This window comes from Rhodotorula graminis (genome assembly GCF_001329695.1).
Source record: "Rhodotorula graminis WP1 unplaced genomic scaffold RHOBAscaffold_6, whole genome shotgun sequence".
Classification (NCBI taxonomy): domain Eukaryota; kingdom Fungi; phylum Basidiomycota; class Microbotryomycetes; order Sporidiobolales; family Sporidiobolaceae; genus Rhodotorula; species Rhodotorula graminis.
The window spans coordinates 296,055-317,647 of NW_017264933.1; the positions used below are offsets into that span (position 1 = coordinate 296,055).

Sequence of the window (21,593 nt, forward strand, 5' to 3'; positions counted from 1 at the left end):
GCACACTCGCCGCAGACCTTGGTTCGGCTCACGCAAAGACACAACGCGCTCCAGAGCATTTGTAGAGCAGGGTACGGACCAAGGCGCACCAGGCAGAGCGGCCTCAACACCGTCAGGTTGCGCTCTCGCTTTCCCGCTCGCGCCTCGCGACTCGAGACGAAGCACGGCACTGCACAATCCTTTGCCCTCGTCCTCCTCCTCTACACGCCAACCCGCTCCTCCCTCAGCCAATGACGCGACTGAGCCTCTGCACGCTCGTGAGGACCGCGTCACCCTGCTTGATGACGGCGGCGTACCGCGCGTTCTTGGCGTCGGGGCGGTGCGTCTCGACGATGGACGCGACGCGATCAATCGTGCACGGCAGGCGGCCGGCGGCGATGAAGCGCGCGAGGTCGCTGTGCGGCGCCGCGGGGAGAGAGGGGAAGGGAGGGGGGAGGAAGGGCGAGGACGGCGAGGATGGCGAGGGGGGGAAGAGGGTCAGTTCTGAACCTGACTAGAGGGAAGGAGAGTCGAGTCGAGGCGTAGGAGGATGTCGAGGATGAGAGGGAGAGAGGGGGTCGAAGGAAAAGAGGAGGAAGACGAGGGACGCACGCGTCGAGCCACTCCTTGCTGACGCCGAACGCCTGCGCCAAGCTCTCGAGCGTGACGCTCCGGTAGCTCTCGAGAAGCTGGGCGTACGCCTTGATGCGCAGCTCGCGCGCGTAGTAGCGCGCGTGGACGGCGAGCAGGCGCGAGGGAAGGAGGTGGTGCTCCTCGACCGTGGCTGTGGGAGCGGAGAGTCAGTACCGCAGGACTGGGAGAGAGAGAGAGAGAGGAGAGAGGCAAGGCGACGCACCGAGGGCGCGGAAGAAGGCGGCGTAGTCGCACTTCCACAACGACTCGGCAAAGTCCTTGAGCGACGGGACGACGGGCAGGACGGCAATGACCTCGGGCGCGTCGATGACCTGCGTGCGTGAGACAGACGCGTCGATCAGTGACGACTCTCGGCACAGAGGAGAGAACGTCGCCGAGGGAGCGAAAGCGGCGACGCACCTTTTTGCGGAGCTCCTTGCGCTCGAGGCTGAAGACGCCGGCGAGGACGCACAGCGTGACAAAGTCGTCGTACGGGATCAACTCGGTCGCGGTGAAGGTCGGGAGGGCGTCGAGGAGGAGGTCGGCCGCCTTGTTAAAGTTGCGGATCGAGAGCAAGTGGACGCCCGTGTAGACCTTGAGGCGGTTGCGGCGGTCCCAGTCGCCGCCCTCGTCGACGAGCTTCTGGGCGCGGTCGAGCGAGCTGATGACGAGGTCGTGGTCCGAGTGGAACAGGGCGATGCGGACGATGCTCAGGACGAGGTCGATCTTGGACCCTTTGCCGGCCGTCTTGGCGAACGCCTCGTCGTGCGCCTTGACCGCCGCGTCCTGTGTCGGGGGGAAAGAGGTCAGGGCCTTGTTGCGGCAAGAGAGAGAACGAGAGAGGCGAGGGACGCACCTTTTCGCCGATGCGGGCGAGGTAGGTGGCCTTTTCCCTGAGGGCGTCCGAGATTTCGGTCTCGCCGAGGTTCGAGGTGGCGTCGTCGAGCTTGTCGTTGATGCGCTTGAGCTCGTCCGTGTTGAGCTGCTTCAAGCGGGACAGGAGGTCGTGCTGGTCGGTGACGAGTCCGGCGTGGGCGAGGTGCTCGAGGTACGGGGCCATGTCTGTGGAGGGTGGGGGTCGTCAGAGGTGCGTCTCTGGAGAGTCGACGCAGGAGAAAGGGAGACTTGCGGTCGTGCTCGATGCCGTCGAGGAGGGCGGTGCGGGCGTGTTGGTCGTCGGAGTCGGGTCGCGGGGTCGAGAGGTTGAAGGCGAGTTGCGGGAGTTGGAGGTTGGGGATCGGGAGAGGGGCATCGTCGACGGGTGGTGCGGTCGAGGTGCTCGCTGCAGGAGCCGGGGTTGCCGTGGTGGAGCTCATCGAGGCGAGGCGAGGCGAGGGAGGAGGACGACTCGGAGGTCGAGGGAGAGCGGGACGGGGGGTGAGTCGGTGGGTGGGTGTCGGTCGGGTGGTTGTGCTGTGCGGGTTGTGGTGTTGCTCAGTGTGAGTAGCTCGCAGCTGTGCGGTGTGTGGAGGGAGGGAAGTGAGAGCGAGGCCGCATCATCATCTCGTCGTCTCCCCCTCCTCCTCCTCTCCCACTCACACTAGAAGCTCCAGCCATGGCAGACGCTTCCACTTCCACCTCGACCCCGCTCCAGCTCGCTCTCGAACAGCAAGACCCGGCTCGCCGCGAGCAACAACTCGACGCCATCCTCGCCTCCCCCGCAGGTCCGTCCCTCCTCTCTCTCTGCCCTGGCTAAGTCACAGCAGCACTGACACCGTCACCCCTCGCAACAGGCCCGAGAGACGAACAGCTCCTGCGCGACAAGGAGCAGGCCATCATCGCCCTCGCCCAGCTCCACCGCGACAACCGGTCCGCCCCTTCCTCCCTCTCTCTTGCACTCCCTCGTACTGACACCCCTGGCCCCCCACAGGGATGCCACCAAGCTCGCCGACGTCATCCGCCAGAGCCGCACCCTCGTCGAGCACCTCGCAAAGGCCAAAACCGCCAAGCTCATCCGCACCCTCCTCGACCTGTTCGCCGCCATCCCCGACTCGACCCAGGCCCAGATCGACGCCACCCGCGACGCCGCCGACTGGGCAAAGCACGACAAGCGCATCTTCCTCAAGCAGAACCTCGAGACCCGCCTCGTCAGCCTCTACATCGACCATGCCGACTACAAGCTCGCGCTCGCCCTCATCAACCAGCTCCTGCGCGAGCTCAAAAAGCTCGACGACAAGATGATCCTCACCGAGGTCCACCTCCTCGAGTCGCGCGTCCACAACGCCCTCGCCAACATGCCCAAGGCCAAGGCCGCCCTCACCTCGGCCCGCACCGCCGCCAACTCGATCTACTGCCCGCCTCTGCTCCAGGCCCAGCTCGACATGCAGTCGGGCGTGCTCCACGCCGAGGACAAGGACTACAAGACGGCCTACTCGTACTTTTTCGAGGCGTTCGAGGGCCTGTCGACCCAGGACGACCAGCCAAACGCCGTGCGCGCCCTCAAGTACATGCTCCTGTGCAAGGTCATGCTCGCCCTCCCCGAAGACGTCGCCGCCATCGCCGGCGGCAAGAGCGCCGCCAAGTACGCCGGCAAAGAGGTCGACGCCATCAAGGCCGTCGCAAAGGCCCACGAGGACCGCTCGCTCGGCGACTTTGAGCGCGTCCTCCGCGAGCGCAAGGAGGGTGCGTCCCTCTTCCTCTTCCTCGTCTCTCCTCCCTCTGTCGTACGTCCAACTGACACGCCCCTCGGCCGCCCGCAGAGCTCTCGGACGACCCCATCATCCGCACGCACCTCGCGGCCCTGTACGATACGCTCCTCGAGCAGAACCTCGTGCGCGTCATCGAGCCGTACCAGCGCGTCGAGATTTCCCACATCGCCGAGCAGGTGCAGCAGCCGGTGCGCGACGTCGAGATCAAGTGCGTCCCCTTTCCTTTCCTGGTCTCCCTTCTCGAGAGCGGGACTGACAACGTTCATTGCGCCCCTCGCAGGCTCAGCCAGATGATCCTCGACAAGGTGTTCCACGGCATCCTCGACCAGGGCGCCGGGTGCCTCGTCGTCTTTGACGAGCCCGAGGTCGACGTGCGTCCCCTCTTTCCTCCTTCTCCCCCTCCTCCGCCTCGTGTCTACGGCCACTGACACTCTCGCCATGTCCGTCCTACTCGAGCAGAAGACGTACGACGCGACGCTCGAGACGATCGGGCACGTTTCGCAGATCGTCGAGCAGCTCTTCCAGCGCACGAGGACCGTCGCTATCTAGATTCTCCCTCCTCGGCCTCCCTCGCCCCGACACCTCGCGCACGACACGGTCAACGCTCCCCTCCCGCCGCACCCTGTCAGCCCCTCTCACTCACGCCCTGTCGATCGATACCCCTCTCTCTCGCGCTCTCTCTCCCTCCCTCTCAGCCCGTACGACTTGGCCGTCGCAACGCAGTGTAGCCGCATCTCTCCTTGCCCGAGCACAGTCTGCAGAACAGCGAGAGCGCGAGAGAAAGAGACCCAATCATGTCGGGATGCAGGAATGCAGTGCTTGAGCTACGCTCGGTCCTCCGATCGCCTGCCGCCTCGACTCAGCCGTCGTCCTCGCCCACCACGCCCTCGTCGTCGCTCTCGCCCTCGAGCGCTCCCTCTGCCGCTGCCGCTGCCGCATCCGCCGCCGCCGCAGCGCGGCGCGTCCGCTCCGGGTTCTCGCCCTTGGTGAACGTGGCCGCGGGCGGGATGACGCCCTTGGGGTTGAGGTACCTGCGGTTGCGCCGGCTCGTCAGGTCTAGATCCTTCATCGTGAAGAGAGAGAAAGAGAGAGAGGGACGCACTCAAAGTCGGCGCCGACAAACTGGTCGAGGTAGTTGAGCCACTTGGAAAACGTCAAGTCGCGCTCCTCGACCTCCCACATGCGCTTGTACACCTGGTCGCGCTTGAACTCGTCGACGAGTTGGACCATGCCGTCGACCTTGAGCGGGTCAATCTCGGCGCGGCGCTGTTCCTCGGCCGCGTCGGGCGTGAGTCGGCCGGCGCGCACGAGCGAGTCGAGCTTGTCGTTGGCCTCGACGACGCGGCGGTTGTACTCGATGTAGTGCGGCGCGACGAGGAGGAGGCCGAGAGAGGGCGCCTTGGGGATGTGGATGCGCGACGGGCCGAACGTCTCGGGGACGAGCGACGCCGGCGTCGACGAGCGCAGCGCGAGGATGAAGAGGCCGATCATCTTGCGCTGCGGGACGGCCTTCGCATCAGTCCCTGGTGATGTCGAGGACAGGAGAGTGCACGAGAGAGAGAGAGAGGACGCACGATCTGGTGGAGCATGAATGACTGGCCGATGAACGTGACCGAGACGTACTCGGTGTCGGCGACGACGAACGGCTCCGACAGCTGCAGGAACAAGGGCCGTCAGGATACCGCTGTGTGCGAGAGAAAGGAGAGGGAGCACAGGGACGCACCTCGAGCTTGCGCATGACGCGCTGGCAGCTGCGGTCCCGGAAGTCCTTGCCGACGGTAAAGTTGTAAAAGTTGTGCGAGCCCTCGTACGCGTTGAGGAGCTCGCGCGCCTGCGCCATGCCCTCGGGCGAGATGCGCCACGCCTTCTTGGCCTGGACGTCGTCGGCAAAGCCGCTCTCGGCGGGCTGCGCCGCCCAGAACTCGCTCGTCGCCTTCTCGATCGCGCCCGGCTCGCCTGCTGCTGCTGCTGCCGACGAGGTCGACGACGACGACGTGGCAGAAGCTTCTGCGCGAGAGCGTGCGAGCATCTGGCCCATGGGCGACGACGGCTTGGGCCCGAGGAGGACGTGCGTCGGAAGCGTGTACTCGTACTGGCGCTGGTCGCACAGACGGCGCGGGTCGAACGAGCCCTGGACGCGCAGGACCGACCACACGCGGATGGCCGGCGGGAGGAACGCGTTGAGGTGCGCCTCGAGCGGCGTGTCGGGCGACTTGGACGGCGGCGAAAGGATGAGCTTGAGCGCGAGGACGTTGAGGGCGGCGTGCACGCCGGCATCGGTGCGGGCCGCTCGAGCGAGCGAGACCTGTTGTGAGGGGTGCTCAGTGTCAGTATGAAGCGGCGCAAGAGAGAGGGGAAGGACTGCGAGCGCACCTTTTGAGGGTTGGTCGAGTTGTCCTCGCTGATCGCGCCCGCCTTGGCGAACGCCTTGAACACCTCGCCCTCGATCGTCTCTGTCCCAGGGTTACTGTGTGCCGCGGAGGATGTCAGGGCGGGCACGAGAGATGCGGTCGAGGTCGACGAAGGGGGAGAAAAGGGAGGGAGAGAGGTCGACGCACACCTGGCTGCCCTTGTACCCAATGCCGTTGTACCCGAGGAGCACAGCGACCTTGCGCTTCGGGAGCTTGTCCTTCTTGTCGTCGCCGTCTGCGCCTCCCTCGCCGTTGCCCTTGTCCTCGTCGCCCGCTCCACCGTCCCGACCGCGCCCTCCTCCGCCTCGCCCAGCTCCACCGCGGCCGCCGCCCCGCCCACTGCCTCGCCGGTCCTGCTTGCCGCCGCCTCGTCCACCACTGCCGCCGCCGCCGCGTCCACCGCGCTTGCCCTTGCCCGCAGACGGCGAGTCGGTCGCCCGCGCGTCGGCCGTGCTGCCGGCGTCGAGCTTGAGCTCCTTGTCGGCGGCTGCGGCAGGGCCCGGGGTCGACGGTGCTGCGCCCTGGGCAGCAGGTGGTGCCGAGCCTGGTGCGCGTGCTGCTGCTGAGGACGCGGCGGTCGGGGTCGAGTGGTCGTCGAGGCGAGCGCGCTTCGAGGGGGTCTCGTGGCCCGCGCTGTCGGTCGCGGCGAGCGGAGATGCTTCGCGCTTGGTGCTGCTCATGCTGGGGAGCTCGCTGGCGGTGACGGCGAGCTGCGCAGAGCGTGTCGAGATGAGAGAGGACCGAGAAGTTGATGAAGAGCCGAAGGTCGCGCTTTTTCCGCGACGACCAGTTGCGCAAGTCCTGCAGAGCTCTGATGCACCGCTGTAGCACTATCGTCGAGCCTGTGCAGCGGTCTGAGCGCGACCCGGCCCGCTCTCGAACCCGAGACCTCCAATGCTCTCGCGCACGGCTCCTCGCTCGCAGCAGCACGTCCAGTTGCAGCTCCCGCCCTGCGTCGATACGAGCATCTCCTCGTCGTCTATCGTCCCCTGCCCATGCCCGACGGCCTCCAGCCCAGCCCATGCCGCTCGACCCTGCCCTCGCTCGCGAGCACCTCGAGCGCCTTGCCGACCGCCTCGCTGTACTGCGCGACGGCCGCCCACCGCTCGTCGCCGTGCAGCACGACGCGCAGGTCGCGCTCCCTCACCGACGAGGGCGGCGGCGCACCGCTGCGCTTGTCGGGCCGTCGGCGGTGGTCGAACAGGGTCGAGAGGACGGTGAGGAGCAGAGGGGCGAGCGAGCCGGCCGTGACGAGCTGGAACGACTGCTGCGCTTGCGCTGTCGACGAGCTGGTCGAGCTCGTGCCGGACGAGGCGGACCATGTCGGCGTCGGACCGTGCGCCTTGGGCCGGGCGGGCGTGACGGGAGGAGGCGCTATCCGAGCGGCGCCGAGAGCTCGACTCGCTCGAGGCGTGCCCAGACCGTCTTGGCCGCTCGGGTCCTCGTCCTCCTCGTCGGGTCCGAACAGCTTGACGTCGCCCCAAGGGCACCCGCCGGCCGGCTGAGCGGCTCGAGGCGTCCCCTCGTCCTCGTCCTCGCCGACCCGCCCGGCCCGACGCCTCGGCGTCTGCGGCGCGAGCGCCGGCGCACCTCGACCTCGCTCCCACCTCGGCAAGTCGGGCAGCTCGTCCTCGACGACCTTGCCGCCGAGCTCGCCTGCCGGCACCGTCTCGTCGCCTCGAGCCGTCGCGTCCTCGGCCTCGACGACCATGCCCGCCTTGCGCATCGTGCGGATCGCCTCGCGCCAGACCCTCGCAATGGCGCGCTCGAGCTCTGCGCCCTCGAGGAGCGGCGGCTCGTGCTCGTGCGGCGCGAGGGGAGCGCGCGAGCGACGACTGCTCGACGACGTTGACGACGACGCCGACGGCGGCGGCAGCAGCCTCGCCGCGCCCATGCCGACCGAGCCCCTCGACACGTGCTGCGCGCCGCGCCCCGAGCCCATGGGCGGCGGCGCGACCCACGCCCTCGTCGCTGCGCCGGGCCGAACGCCGCGCTCCTTGTCGCGCGCGACGCGCGCCTGCTCTTGCGCGAGGCGAGACGCAAAGAGGGACAGGTGCGCGTTGGCCTGGATGGCGGCGAGCGTGAAGGGGAGGGCGAGCTCGGCGGTGTGGCGGCTTGTTGAGGAGGACGAGGTCGAGGAGGAGGGCGAGGACGACGAGGGGGAGCGCTGCGACGATGGCGGCGGGGACATGTCGAAGTCGGTGGGCGAGCCGGGGAACGGGATGGCGACGACGTAGCGCTTGCGGAGGTGGTGGCGGACGTAGATGATGAAGTTGCTCAGGGTCAGGTCCTCCCTCGCGAGTTTCGACGGCCGGGTCGGGCGGTAGTGCTGTGACGGCGCAGGTCATTGTAAGCCTACGCCCGTACTGCGTCGAGAGGATCCTCGAACGAGGGCGACGAGGCAGAGAGAAAGGCTGGCGACGCACGGTTCCCCTCCCCGGACTGCTCGCGACGCTCCCTCCTCCCCTGCCGCCCCACTCGCTCCCGCCGCCCGTCCCGCTCGTCGTCGCCGTCGCACAGCTCGCCGTCTCCCACGCCGCCTGGCGCGCCTCGAGCTCGTCGCGCTCGACCTGGGCGAGTCGCGTGCGCGCGTCGAACGGCAAGGCGTACAGCGTGCGGTGGAGCTGCGCCGCCTGCGTGTGGTGCATTGAGAGGGCGTTGACGTCGTCGAGGATGTCTGTGCGTGCGACGGTCACGTCGAGGCGTCGTGGTCAGTGAGGTCGTCGCGGACGACGGGCGCCAGGACAGGCGAGAGGGGACGCACCCATGCGCAGCGCGACGACCCTCCTCCCCTCGTCCCACACCATCCTCCTCTCCTCGACGCGCCCGACGACCCGCACGCACTCGCCCTCTCGAACTTCGACGCGCTCGCTCTGCTGCTCGGCGCGCTGCTCGAGGTGGCCGAACTGGGCGGCCGCGAGCGCCTTGCGGGGCGAGACGGCGGCGCTCGAGGTCGTGGCTGACGTCGTGGACGAGGTCGAGGGTCGAGAGAGGAAGAGGGGGAGCTGGGCGGCGGAAGTGGTGCCCGGCAGGGAGGACGAGGGGGAGAAGGACGAAGAGGGACACACGACCTCGAGGACGTCGGTGCCGTCATCGACTGCGCTCGGGTCCGACCAGAACTCATCAGTCACCGCAGAGACTGCAAGAGGCTGAAAGAGAGAGAGCGACTGCGAGACGCACCGGCGTAGACCCAGCTGTTCTCCTTCTCCCTCCACTCCTTGGCGACGACCCACCCGGTCCACACGCCCGTGCGCACGGGCCACTCGCGTCCGACGACGTAGCACTCGAGCGCTGCACCGGCCTCGCCGAGGCGCACGGGGCCTCGCAGGCGCGCGACGTCGGCCGCGAACAGGAGCGGCACGAGCGCCGTGCTCGCCGTCGTCGTCGTCGGGGCCGCGAGGCGCGACGAGAGCCGCTGCAGGACGTCCTCCTCCCACTCGCGGTCGTCGTCCGTCCTGGCCCACCGCGGCACCTCGCCGCAGCCGTCCTCGTCGCGCGTCGCGCCGCCGCCGCGGCCCGCACCGGCCTGCGCCCTCGCCCTCGCGCGATCGCGCTCCCACTTGGTCGCCGCCGCCCCGCCGTACCCGCGCTTGCCGCCCTGCGCGAACGTGGGCGCGCCGAGCTCGAGGTACTCGGCGCGGAAGAGGAGCGACGCGTCGAGGCGGTAGGTCGACGCCGGGTCGAGCGCCGTAAAGTCGGTGTCGCGCAGTGCAGGGACGAGCGACGAGGAGAGGTCCGCCGGAAATGGGGCGGTCGCGGATGACGGGGAGGACGGGCGCAGGCGAGGGCGCTTGCGAGGGGAGGGTGAGACGACTTCTGGGCTGGGCGAGCGCGGTCGAGGGGGCGGTGAGGGAGGACGTGGGCGGAAGCACGACGGCGGCAAGGGGCGCCGCACGGTCGAGGTGGAGCTTGACGAGGGCGGGAGAGGGTCGTAGGTCGGCGTGGTTGATCTGGCCGAGGCGAGGGTCGGGGTCGGGGTGGTCGAGCGAGAGGGGGAGGGCGACAAGGACGGGGTCGTGGTGCGCTTTGTAGCGGGTCGGCGTGGCGGGGCCGGCGCAGGATGAGGTGACGCCGGCTCGACGATGATGAGCGACTCTTGGCTCGAGGCTGGCGAGCGCGGCACGGTCGGGCGCAGTGTGCGCGGGCGGGACGAGGTCGGGGGGCGAGGGACGCCGGTCGGGCGCTTGAGGGGCTCGCCCGTGCTGGGGCGTGCACTTGTGCTGGTGCTCGCTGCACTGCTCGACGCCGGGTAGAAGCCCTCGCCGCCGCGGATGGACGCAGGAAGCGGGAGCGAGGCGGCGGGAGGGGCGGGAGGAGGTCGGCGGGCGCTCGAGGACGGGGCGGACGAGCGCGACGAGGTCCTGGTCGAGGTTCGAGTGCGTGGCTGGGCCATGGCCCTGGCGCGCTTGCCAGTGGACTGCGGGACGAGGTGCGTGAGTTGGGTGACGGGGAGAGGACGAGGGCGAGGCGAGGACGCACGAGTGGGCGCGGGCTCGAGGCAGTGCGTGGGCTGGGCGGCTATGTGCAGCGAGTGAGCTCAAGCGCAGTGCAGCATGGGCTCTGCTGCGAGCTGGTCGCAGGACGAGCGGAGGACCGGTCCAGCCTCGAAGCTCGCGCTCTTGCTCGACCCATCTCGCACAGCCAGGCCAGTGCTGCACTGCTGCTGCCTCACACTCGAGCTACGCACACCGCCTGACCTGCGACGCGCCACTCGTCGCCGCCACGTCCGCGCAACCTCTCGTCCCCGCTCCGTCATCTCGAGGCCGCCAGCCTCCTCTCGCACCACGGTCAAGCACGCCCGACCATGCCCGCCAGCACCATCGACGTGTCCGACTTTGATCCCTTCTCGCCCACGGCCTCGTCCTCGTCGTCGTCGTCCAGGTCGTCGTCCCCCCACCCGCTCGGCGCCTTGTTCCCCGGACCTCGCACAGCCGCACCCGCCCCGTCAAGTCGCGCATCGTCCAGCTCGGCCACGCCAGCTCTCGCCGCACCGACACCTCAACCGGTCCACGCCGAGGGCGTCGAGCCAGGGACCGACCCGCTCGGCGGCCTCCTCGGCTCTCTCGCCCTCGACCCGTCGCCGTCCACCCGTCACTCGCCCTCGCCTGCACCGACAGCCACCTCGAGCACGGCGGCGAGCCACGCCACTTTCGCGCAGGAGCAGCGCAACACGCGCATCCTGCGCGACCTCGACCGCGGCCCGTTCGCGCCCCCGACCCCTCCCACCCCTCTCGCGCCTCCTCCTCCCTCGGCACCGCACTCGACCCCGCTCTCGCCGTCCTACGCCGACGAGCCAACCTCCCTCCCGGCGTCGCCCGCCGTCCCGATCCCGTCCCCTTCCTCCCCGACCCGCACCACGCACCGCACGCCGCACTCGCCCTCGTCGACCCTGCACCGCCGTCCCTCGGCCTCGTTCTCGCCCCCTCGCCGCCTGTCGACCCTCATGGACACGGCGTCGTTCCCGCACGGGCCCTCGTCCCCGCCCGCCGAGTCATCCATCCTCTCGGACCCGTTCCACGCGGCGAGCAGCGCCGCCGGCGCAGCGTGGCGCCGCATCCGCGACGCGAGCGCCGGCGCGGGCGACTTGATCGAGCAGGCCATGGAGGGCGAGTGGAGCGTCGGCCAGGGCGACACGAGCGGCGAGTGGGGCGAGTTCCAGGGCGGCACCCCCGAGCTGCCGCTCAACAACGGCGCCGGCTCGAGCTCGGCGCGCGCGAGCGCGGCGCCGTCCCCGTGGGCGCAGCCGATTGCTGTCCCCCCCTCGCCGCACGCGCATGCCCCGGCGCACGGCGGCATGGGCACGCTCGGGCGCGCCGCGTCGCTCCCCGTGTCGGCCGCCGCCGCAGCGGGCTCGTCCCTCTCGAGCGGCTTCTCGTCCCTGTTTGGCTCGGCGCACCCGGCCGAGGGAGGACCGTCGGCGGCGTCGACGTCGGCGAGGAAGCCGTCGCCGCCATCGCCGGCTCGAGCGGCCACGACGAGCGGAGGAGCGGGAGGAGCGAGGACGGGAGGGTTCGACCCGACGGCGCAGCCGGTCAAGCTCGTCGGGTTGCGCCCCGGGGTGCAGCGTGTGCTCGAGGACGACGTCGCAGAAGGGGTCCGTCCACCTCTCCCATTCGTCCCTCTTTCTCTCCCTCCGAGCTTTTGACCGGCCTCGTGAGGCGACAGCCCCGAGACGACCCCAGTCCTGACTTTTTCGAGCCCCTCGCAACAGATCCGTCCATCTCTGCCGCCACGCCTGCGCCTCTCGTCGCGCTGGACGCTCCTCTACTCGCTCGACCAGCACGGCATCTCGCTCACGACGCTCTTCTCGTCGCTCCAGCGCGGCCTCGCGTCGCGCGACGGCGGGTTCGTCCTCGTCGTCAAGACGAGCAGGGGCGACGTGTGCGGCGCGTACGTCAGCGAGGCGTTGAGGGACGGCGCGAGGGAGCAGAGGGGGAGCACGAGGTGGCAGGGCGACGGCAGCTGGTGCGTCCCGGCTTTCTCTCTTTCTCTCTCTCCCTCTCTCGTCGCGATTGGCGTCGACGTACGCCCTCTTTGCGCACGGTACTGACCAGCACCTCTCTCGTCCAGCTTCCTGTGGCGCGCGACGCCCTTCCCGCCGCACGACTTTCGCCTCGGCTCGTCGGTCCAGTCGTTCAAGCCGACGTTCCGCAACACGTACTACGCCTACGCGACGTCGACGCCGTCTCCCGTGCTCGCGTCGCCGCTCGGCGGGACCGGCGGCGAGGCGTTCCTCGCGTTTGGCGGCGGCGAGGACGGCCAGTTTGGGCTGTGGGTCGACGGCGTGTTTGAGCGTGGGTGGACGGGCAGGAGCGAGACGTTTGGGAACGAGCCGCTCGTTGGGGGAGGACGAGGGGTAAGGGGGGAGAAGCGCGAGGGGGAGAAGGGAGGAGGCGGCGAGGAGGACGACGACGAGGACGAGGGCGAGGGAAGGAAGTTTGAGATTGTCGGGCTCGAGTGCTGGGCTGTCGGGTCGTAGCGCATCTCGGTCGCTGTGCATAGACGTCATGGCGCCCCTGTTGGCTCCAGAGAGCCGAGCAATCGCAGCGAGCGCGACTCGGCCGTGAGCGCGAGGCTTGCGCTGAGTTGCTCCTCGCCGCTCCCTCGTCTCGCCTCCACGCCTCACCAGTCGGCGCGAGAACAGCACAGCGCTGTCACTACCTGTCGCACAGCCGGCCCAACAGCACCGCGTCACACGCTCGTCCAGCACACGCCTCTCGGCGTCACCCCTCATCCTCATCAGCTCTCCGACTTCCGTCGCCTCTCCCTCCTCCCACCAACCTCGGGCGGTCCGCCAGCCCTGTTCAAGCTCGCCTGTCATCATCTATGGACTCGTCATCTGCCCAGGCGTGCCTCGTGCGCGGCGCCGAGACCGAGAACCGGTGCTCGAGCTGCGCCAACGCCGGCGTCGACCTCTTCTTCTGCTCTCGCGACCACCAGAAGCTCGTGCGTCCTGCTCTCCTCTCCATCTTCCTCCACGTGAGCATGCACTGACCTACTGGCTCGTCGTATCCCGTACAAGTTCTCGGTCCTGCCGCCGGGAGTTCGCGCGTTCGAGTACTTCCCGCCGATCTACCTCGCCCAGGACATCGACCACACGATCATCGGCAGCTTGCCTTGAGGACGGCGGACAGGATCAAGGTAAGCTGCCGTCCAGACGACGAGATGGCGCTGAATGAAGTCGAGGAGGGTCTGGATGGCCTCAAGCTGCGGCCATCCAGACCGTCCTCAACTTCATACAGCGCCATCTCGTCATTCCGGACTCGGTCGAGGCCGCCGACCCCTGCCTGTCCGCCCTCTCCAACGTGCTTGCGCCCATCGTCCCCGGCATCGAGTTGACGAGGTTGATCAGGCGCGGCGAGGAGGTCGGCCGCTTCGAGTGCACGATCAGGGCGTCGAGCTGAGCGAGTTTGGGGCGGCGAGCGTGCAGCAACGAGACACATGTACCCTCTCTGCGCCTCGAGAGAGCTGAGAGCTTTGAGAGCGTCGAGAGCTTCGAGACCTGCGAGGGCGCAAGCGAGTCGAGCTGCACGGCGGGCCGCGAACTCGCTCGTAATGCTAAGGCGTTCTTCCTTCGCTGCTCTCTTCTGTCTCTGTCGCATCTCTACACGATGTGTACGGCGTGTCTCGAGAGCGGCGCAGCGAAAGCGAACGCGCCGAGTACAGACAAGCTGCGGCGCTTTGACCTCGACTGGACGCTCGGACCGCTCCCAAGGGCCAGCGCACGGTCGCCGGACCTCTCGAGCTACACTCTGCCGAGCTCTCGAGCGAGTTTCGGAAGTGCACGAGCAAACTCGGGAGCACCGCTCGAGCAAGCAGCTAGCCTCTCCTCCTCTCGAGCACGAGTCGCCCTCTCAACGCTCGCTCTTTGCGCGCTCGTGCTTCGGTACGGGGCACACACCTCACAGAGCTGCTCCTCGAACGAACCCGAGCTCTGTGGCAGCAGGAGGAGAGGGCAGAGCAGCGAGCATGTGGGGAAGTGGCGAGCCGAGCCGGCGCGCGCGCCCTCCTCGTCCGACGTTTTTCCTCGCTCCTCGCTCGCCATCTCGCGCAAGGGGGTCCATGTTGGGTACCCAGACGTGCAGCAGAAAATGCTCGAGACGATGGCGACCTTCCCAAGTCCAAGCGTGTCGAGGTGCGAGAGGGAGGACCGGCGGGAGGTGAACCCGATGCGTGTTGCGTGCGTTTGCAAAGTAGTACTTTCCTTTGTCGAACCTTTAGGTTCTTCGGCTCTCCTCCCAACATCAGCTGCGGGATTACCTCGAGAGATTGGGGCACGATACCGGGCTGTAAAGAATGACGCTTCAGCGTCGCCACGCCCCCGGCATGCAACTCGGATTACCAGTCGCACCCCGGCCGCGCCGCGCGCCAACCCTCTTCTTTTGCTGCGTTTCGCGTTTTGCCCTGCACGTGGACCTGCTCCTGTTTCCCGCTCCTTTTCGCTCGCCCAAGCTGCTCGGCTCGAGCTCAGAAGGCTGCTAGACAGGTCTGCTCAGCAGCCGAGGCGAAACGGGAGCAGGAGCGAGAGTTTTCCCTCGGCAGCGGTCCACTTGAGAAGGCTCGCTCGGACCCTCTCTCTGAGCCGCCGTGCACTGCTCTCTCGTCGGTCGCTCGTCGCACGATCGTCGTCACACAGTGCTCAGAGCGCCGCAGCGGTTCGAGCAGTCCAGTTATACGAGCGTACCAAGGACCGGCGCCTCCTCGACCTCCCTTTTCGACGCCAAGTCGAGCTGGCTTTCCCGTTCCACGTCAGCGCAAGCGAGCCCATCGTCGAGCAACGCCTCAATAGTTCGCTCGAGCGCACCTGGACCGAAAAAGAGCGAGGTCTGAGCGCGAGAAACTGGCCCTCCCCTCCTCGACCTCCCATTTCGACGTCGAGTCGAGCGAGTCACGTCGCGAGGCGGTATCGCGGGAGGCGCTAGGCTCGAGCAACCGCTACAAGTCGTCGATCGAGAGCTACACCGGTCCAGGGGGCGCAGTCTGGCAAGCTCGTGACCGACCTTCTCCTGCTCACGATCCTCCTCGCACAGCGTCCTCTTTCTCTCCCTTGCTCGCTCGCAGAGGACACTCTCAGGTACATTGCGCGCCCTCGCTCGCTACGGCCTCAAGCGCTCCCTCCTGCCCGTCGCTCCGTCCCCCTTCTCAGCCCGTCGCGCGGCAGAAGAACCCGACGACGCGCCCGCCGAGCCCGCTCACGACGCCGAGCGAGACGGGTTGCACGGGCGCGACGATACCGGCGAGCTCGCCGAGGTGCACCGTCGTGTCCATCAGCGACGAGACGGCGTAGTACGGCGTGAGAAAGACGAGGAGCGTCTTGAGCGCCTTGGGGACGAGGTGCGGGACGGGAGGGTCGGCCTGCAGGACGGCGGCGACGACTAGCGCTCGGTGCTTGAAGCTGCTGTCGACGAGGGGCGGCAGGGGCTGGCCTGGGTCGAGCATCGGGCGGATCGCCATCTCGAGAGTGGCGGCGAGGGTCGTGAGGGGAAGGGTGTGGACACGGGCGGGCTCGGCCGGCGGCGGCATGGGCGAGGGCGAGGACGCAGGCGACGGTGCGAGGTCGAAGAAGGTCCACGTGTAGTGACGCAGCTCGCGGAGCCAGGCTTGGACGTCGTCGTCGGCAAAGTTGGCGCCGCGCTGGCTCGTCGTGAGGCCGTCGACAGCCATCTGCAGACGCGCGCAACCGTTTTAACGTCTTGTCACCTGCTCCTTGCAGTCTGACAAGGCTAGGGGTGCCCACCTTGCGGAACTGCTTGGCGGGAATGCCGCTCCTGGTCGCGAAAGCGCGCTCGAGGCTGACCCGGCCCTTTCTCGCGCACTCGGACGAGAGCGAGGCGGGCAGCACGAACCACTTTTGCGCGAACGTCGCGACCGGGATCTCGCGGCGAGTGGCGGACAGGATGAACGGGAGCTCGTCGCGGTCGATGGGCGAGGCGAGGAAGGGGTGAGCGGAACTCGGGCCGCAGTGGGCGCGGTGGGCCTTCCACACCTGTGGGAGGGTACGTGTCAGCTCACGCCACATCTAGAGGGGCAGGCGAGTGGGACGCACGAGCTGCTGGTGGGCGACGCTGCAGTAGAACAGGTCGATACCGGCGCGAGAGCAACTCGAGCAGCGCGTCGAGGTCGGCTCGCCGCACACGACGCAGGGCTCTGGCTGTGGGGGGTTCATGGCGGGCTGGTGCGGCAGCTGTGCCGGCTTGCGCTCGTCGACGAGGCGATGTGAGAGAGGGAGGAGAACCGAGAGGACCAGGCTGATGAGACAACGCGGAGTGCCGGCGAGAGGCGCGTACAGAGCGAGCAGCTCTCGAGCGGCCAGCAAGGGCGCAGCACTGTCTCTCGAGGCGCCACACAGGCAGAGGAAGCGCGCCAACTCACAGGGCGACGCGCAAAGTCGGCTCGCCGGCAGAGAGAGAGGCCCGTGCGCTGGACGATGGCGGCCTCTCGCGCTCTCACAGGCAGGGCTCGGTCGTGCTTCGTCTCGATTGTTGCACGCTCGAGAGCGACACAAGGGAACGATAAGGAAGAGAGGTTCAACGAGAGTAAGGAGGGGACACAAGGGCGCGCGACGGCACGAGGGGAAACTGACGAGAGGGGCCAAAGGAAGGGGGTACACAGCGAGTGAAAGGCGAAGAGAGTGGTCGAGCGAGAGAAGGAGAAGGTGCGAGGGTAGATGGAACGACGGGCGATGCGAAGGGTATGAAAAGGGAGGACGAGGGTGAACCGGCGGGGAGGGGGGTATCGAGGTCGAGGGCGAGGACGGCGCGCTAGTGCCGCAGCGTGTCTTGAACGTCGCGCACTTGCTGCATGAGGCCCTGCGCGAAGACTCAGGTAAGCTCGAGGCGCACGAGAGAGAGAGGGCGAGGAGAAAAGGAGACGGACTTGGGCGATGTCGACGATGTCGAGCTCGGAGCGGATCTCGCCCTTGTGCACCTTGTCGGCGACGCACTTGATGACTGCCTCCATGAGCTGGTCGTTGATGAGCGGGTACCGACTCGGCGGGGCGGCAGCTGCGCGAGAACGAGGCGGGTCAGTCACGGGCTCGAGGAGAGGAAGGAGGGAGCGGGTGCGCACCTGGCGTCGCCTCGTCGCCCGACCGCCGCAGGAACGGCTGCTGCAGGAGCTCCGGGATGGCCGCTCGCTCCTTGGGCTCGTACCGCAGGCAGCTCTTGAGCGTGTCGAGCAGGTCGGGCCCGACCTTGAACCGGTGCTCGGTGAGCTGCTCGCCGCGACGACCTGTCGGGACGGCGTGGTCGGGGAAGGCGATGCGGTGTCGAGGGTTCGAGATGGCGGCGACCTTGAGGCCGATGTCGCGCAGGTGCGAGAAGGGCGCGCCGCCGTACACCATCTGGTACAGGATGCAGCCGAGCGACCACACGTCGGCGGCGCGGCCGAGCTGCGAGTTGGCGACGATGCAGAGCATAGTCAGGGAACGTGTCGAGGGATGAGAGGCAGGCGTAGAGCGAGGGACGCACCTTCATGAGCCTCTTGCCGCCCTGGCCGAGCCCGGTGTCGTTGAGCGCCTCGGGCGGCATGTAGTTGGCCGTGCCGATCTGCTGGTCGCGCCCGATGTTGGTCGTGTCGGCCGCGATGGCCTTGGAGATGCCAAAGTCGATGAGCTTGAGGCGGCCCTTGACGAGGACAAAGTTGGCCGGCTTGAGGTCGCTGTGGACGACGGCCTCGTCGTGGATGACCTGGACCGCCGAGAGCATCTGCACGAGTTGCCGAGCGTGAGTATCCCTGAGGCGAACAAGTGAGAGCGAAAGAGAGAGAGAGAAGGAGGACGCACCTGCTCCCAGATGTAGCGAATGAAGTTGAGGCTGACGGGCTTGCCGGCGTGGCTCGCGAGGAGCGTGTTGAGGTCCGTCTCGCCCGCCTCCATGACCTGCATCGACGACGAGGTCAGATCGGCAGGCCGGAGGAGAGAGGGAGGGAGAGGGAGGCGCACCATGATGACATACTTGCCCTGGATCTCCGAGTCGACGAGCTGGATGATCTCGGGCTTGCCGATGAGCTTGCGCAGGAGCGTGATCTCGTTGATGAAGCTCGCTCGCGACTCGGCGTCGTTGCGCGTGTCGACCCGCTTGAGCGCAAAGAGCTCGTTGCTCGCGCTCATGACTCGGTACACCTTGGACGACCCGCCGCGACCGAGGACGCCGGCGCGGTGGTACGCCTTGCCGTTGACCTGCGAGAGCGTCGTGTCAGGGATCTTGTGACGGCGAGAAGAAAGAGAGAGAGACGTGGACGCACGATGATGGGCTTGGGCTGGCGCTTCTCCTGCTGCGGCTCGCCGCCCGGCGTGTACCCGAGCTGCTGCTGCATCTGCATCGCGAGGTGCGGCTGCTGCTGCTGCTGGAGGTACTGCTGCTGCTGGTACACCTGCTGGCTCTGGTAGTGCTGCTGCTGGACCGTCACGCTCGGCGTCGCCTCGGCCATGCCCGGCGAGCGGTCCCGAAGCGGGACGTGGTAGTCCTTCTGGCTGCTCGACTGCTGCGACGTCGAGCCGTACATCGGCGCACCCTGGCGGGGCTGGGTCGACGGCGCGACGCCGACAGGAGGAGCGTACGGCCGGTTGACCTCGGTGAGGGCGGGCCGAGCGGCCGAGGTGGGAGGCGCGCCCGGGCGCGCGTACGAGCGAGGGTCGTAGGCGTTCTCGTCGTGGTAGGGCTGGAAGGCGGACGTGGCGGGAGCTGGAGGCTGGTCGGGGAGGACGTCCAGGACGGGCGGCGGGAGCTGCTGGTACTGCGGCTGCGGCTGCGGCTGTTGCTGGCCCGACGGGATGCGCGCGACTTGCGGGCGCGCTTGAGGCTGCTGCTGCTGCTGCTGACCGTGCGAGTCGTCGCGGTACATGGCCATGCTCGACGCCGGGCGCGAGACTTGCTGCGCCGGCGCGGCGGGCTGCATGAGCGAGCCCTGCGTGATCGTCGCGCTGTTGCTGCGCTTGAGCCCGCCGCCCGAGCCGTTGACGAGCGTCGTGCCGCCGTGCGTCGATGCCGACGAGCTGCTGCTGATCGTCTCCTGGTTGGCGTCCTGCGAGACCGACGTGCCTCGGCGGTGCGCGTACGGGATCATCATGTCGCGCTCGCGAGGCGGCGAGGCACGACGCTCGTCGAGGCTCGCTCGACCGGCGGCAACGGGCTCGTTGAGCTGCCCGGCGACTCGGGCGGCGACCGCCTCGCGGCGAATGTCGAGCGACGCCGCTCGGACCGCGGGTTGGCCGTCCTCGGCGAGCGACGACATCATCGAGACGCTGTTCTTGCACGACAGGCCGCCGCCGCCGCCGCCCATAGGCGCGAGGCGGAAGCTGGCGCCGCCGCCGCCGCCGTTGCCGGTCGAGGTGGACGACGAGAGCGACTGGGCGAGCATGGGCGGCGACGGCTGGGCCGAGGCGGATGCGGCGTCCGACGGCGGCGAGTAGTGCTGCTGCTGCGACGACGACAGGGACGACGAGGCGTTGATCGACAGGTTCGAGCCGCTGCTGAGGAACCGGTTGCGGAAGGCGGTGCTGCCCTGCGCTTGCGGGTGGAGCTTGGCGCCACGGGCACTCGCGCTCGCGCTCAGGTACGAGCTGCCCATGGCCGGCGGCGACACGTCGTTGTTACTGTCCGACGCGCTGTAGTTGCTGAGTGACGAACTCGGGCGCAGGTTGCTCGACGAGACCGAGTGCTTGGCGAGGTAGCTCGACGCGCCGATGGTGACGGTCGACGCGGCGCGCTCGGCCGAGGCGATCTTGGGCGAGGAAGGCGGGAGCTCGGAGAGCGAGCGGCCGTGGCTGTTGGGCGAGATGGGCGGTCGAGGACGAGGAGGAGGAGCCATGTCGGGAGCTGCAGGAGCATCCGGGTCAGTTTCGCGCGAACACGTCGCGGAGAGAGCCAGAGGACGCACAAGTGTCGGTACTCGTGCCCGCAGACGCATCGGGGCTGTCCTCCTTGGCGCTCCGGCTCTGGTCGCCGTCGTACGCCTCGCTCGCGATCGGGCCCTCGGGCGTCGCCGCTGCCGGCTGGACCGGCTGGACGACACGTCGTGCTCGGCCCACGATGCGCTCACCGCCGCCGGGGCGCGACGCGAAGAGGCGCCGAGTGCCGGCGCTCGGCAGCGTCGAGGTGGTCGACTTGGACAGGCCGGCGCGAGGCAGGCCGGGCGTGGTGCTCGCGAGGTGAGGGTGCGAGGACGGCTGCGACGCCGAGAGAGAAGCGTCGTTGGACGGAAGGCGAGTGAGGGGAGCGCGCGTAGGCGGAGCGAGCTGCGCAGGAGCAAGTGTGAGCGGACGACGCGACATGGGAGGCGAGGGGAGGGAAGGGAGCGCACCTCGTCGGGCTTGCGAGACACCTTGTGCGTCAACTCGTCGTCGTCGCCCTGCGCGGCCGATGCGTCGAGCGCTCGGCCCGCCGTGCCCCTGCCGAACCCTCGGCTCAGGCTGCCGACCGCCTCCCTGGCGCCCGCCGTGCCCGCGAGCGACCCCTTCCACGCCCCACCGCTCCCGCTCCCGCTCACGCTGTCGCCGCGAGCGCGAGTCGACATGCTTGTCGAGGGCCGAGGTGGGGCGGGCAGGGCCGTGTAGTCGCCGTCGCCGGTCGCCGAGGCGGTCGACGCGAGGGTCGACGACGAGGCGAGGTTGTGGGCGTAGAAGCCGTCGCCGCCGCTGCCGCGAGGGCGGTACGACATGCGCTCCGACTCGAACTGGGGCAGGTCGAGGTCGTCGTCGTCCGTGTCGAACGTGAGAGGCGGAGAGTTGGTCGCCGGGTTGGAGGCGAGCGAGGCAGAGCTGCCGTTGAGCGAGGGAGGGAACGGGGGTGCGGCGGCGCTGGTGGTGGTGGTGCCCGAGTAGGACCGCAGCGAGGCCTTGCTGCTGCTCCTGCGGCCCATCATGGCGCTGAACGGCGACGCCGAGCGAGGGGTGGACCGCTCGCCCTCGGGCGCGTTGTTGTGGTCGGCGCCGGTCGGGGTGCGCAGCTTGTTGAGGAGCTTGCCAAAGGCGTTGGCGCCCTTGCTGATCGAAGGCGTGGACGGCTGGGCGGCCATCTCGAGCGCGGCGGGCGAGTCGAGGCCGGGGAAACGAGCGACGATGTTGAGCGAGGGGGCCACGAGGAGGGGACCGTCGGCGAGGGCGGTGGGACGCGCGGGGGAGGGTGCAGGCCTTGGCCAGAGTCCCACAGGTGGACTGGGCGGCACGTGCAGGCGGCTGGCGGGCTCGAGAGAGGGTGGACGAGGGTGACGAGGTCCTCAGGCTCGGCGCACGCGACGAGGCGAGGCGGACCGAAGCAGCTCGACTCGAAAATTGCCGCGCTGCATCAGAGCTTGCCAGGCGTGCACAGCTTGCAGCTTTCCACTCTCACAAGATCGGCTACCCGTGCGCGCTCTCGATCCTCTCACTTCTTGCGGCCGCCGCGGCACAAGACGGTGCGCACGGCTCACGACGCACGCTCCG

General features: G+C 68.6%; 8 protein-coding genes across 8 annotated transcripts; 3 read left to right on the plus strand and 5 right to left on the minus strand.

The window, feature by feature from the left end:
* Positions 1-153: 153 nt before the first annotated feature.
* RHOBADRAFT_48386 (uncharacterized protein) lies at positions 154-2,036 on the minus strand. Its single transcript, XM_018415134.1, has 6 exons — positions 1,721-2,036; positions 1,469-1,674; positions 1,033-1,398; positions 836-944; positions 592-763; positions 154-395 (listed from the first exon to the last, which is right to left on the minus strand). Exons 1-6 carry the CDS (start codon positions 1,926-1,928, stop codon positions 224-226), a joined length of 1,233 nt encoding a protein of 410 aa, XP_018271248.1. The 5' UTR covers positions 1,929-2,036; the 3' UTR covers positions 154-223.
* A 131-nt stretch (positions 2,037-2,167) lies between these two features.
* RHOBADRAFT_53211 (uncharacterized protein) lies at positions 2,168-4,003 on the plus strand (the record flags this gene model as incomplete). Its single annotated transcript, XM_018416730.1, has 6 exons — positions 2,168-2,276; positions 2,346-2,421; positions 2,483-3,234; positions 3,312-3,468; positions 3,541-3,631; positions 3,720-4,003. The coding sequence occupies 6 exons, from the start codon at positions 2,168-2,170 to the stop codon at positions 3,807-3,809; spliced, it is 1,275 nt and encodes a 424-aa protein (XP_018271249.1). The 3' UTR covers positions 3,810-4,003.
* A 37-nt stretch (positions 4,004-4,040) lies between these two features.
* Positions 4,041-6,351, minus strand: RHOBADRAFT_36047 (uncharacterized protein; the record flags this gene model as incomplete). The annotated part of the gene is made up of 6 exons (XM_018413324.1): positions 4,041-4,291; positions 4,363-4,757; positions 4,835-4,915; positions 4,984-5,565; positions 5,634-5,727; positions 5,819-6,351. 6 exons carry the CDS (start codon positions 6,349-6,351, stop codon positions 4,120-4,122), a joined length of 1,857 nt encoding a protein of 618 aa, XP_018271250.1. The 3' UTR covers positions 4,041-4,119.
* Positions 6,352-6,650: 299 nt separating this feature from the next.
* Positions 6,651-10,064, minus strand: RHOBADRAFT_53213 (uncharacterized protein; the record flags this gene model as incomplete). Its single annotated transcript, XM_018416731.1, has 4 exons — positions 6,651-8,000; positions 8,098-8,348; positions 8,436-8,768; positions 8,852-10,064. The coding sequence occupies 4 exons, from the start codon at positions 10,062-10,064 to the stop codon at positions 6,651-6,653; spliced, it is 3,147 nt and encodes a 1,048-aa protein (XP_018271251.1).
* A 263-nt stretch (positions 10,065-10,327) lies between these two features.
* RHOBADRAFT_53214 (uncharacterized protein) lies at positions 10,328-12,686 on the plus strand. Its single transcript, XM_018416732.1, has 3 exons — positions 10,328-11,765; positions 11,883-12,136; positions 12,242-12,686. Exons 1-3 carry the CDS (start codon positions 10,476-10,478, stop codon positions 12,648-12,650), a joined length of 1,953 nt encoding a protein of 650 aa, XP_018271252.1. The 5' UTR covers positions 10,328-10,475; the 3' UTR covers positions 12,651-12,686.
* Positions 12,687-12,997: 311 nt separating this feature from the next.
* On the plus strand, positions 12,998-13,292 carry RHOBADRAFT_43693 (uncharacterized protein; the record flags this gene model as incomplete). The annotated part of the gene is made up of 2 exons (XM_018414268.1): positions 12,998-13,117; positions 13,194-13,292. The coding sequence occupies 2 exons, from the start codon at positions 12,998-13,000 to the stop codon at positions 13,290-13,292; spliced, it is 219 nt and encodes a 72-aa protein (XP_018271253.1).
* Positions 13,293-15,313: 2,021 nt separating this feature from the next.
* Positions 15,314-16,337, minus strand: RHOBADRAFT_53215 (uncharacterized protein; the record flags this gene model as incomplete). The annotated part of the gene is made up of 3 exons (XM_018416733.1): positions 15,314-15,835; positions 15,909-16,157; positions 16,218-16,337. The coding sequence occupies 3 exons, from the start codon at positions 16,335-16,337 to the stop codon at positions 15,314-15,316; spliced, it is 891 nt and encodes a 296-aa protein (XP_018271254.1).
* Positions 16,338-17,195: 858 nt separating this feature from the next.
* Positions 17,196-18,317, minus strand: RHOBADRAFT_14767 (uncharacterized protein; the record flags this gene model as incomplete). Its single annotated transcript, XM_018412217.1, has 4 exons — positions 17,196-17,561; positions 17,641-17,877; positions 17,955-18,050; positions 18,114-18,317. Coding segments are annotated over 4 exons (903 nt in total), but the record flags the coding sequence as incomplete, so codon positions are not given.
* Between the last annotated feature and the right edge of the window lie 3,276 nt (positions 18,318-21,593).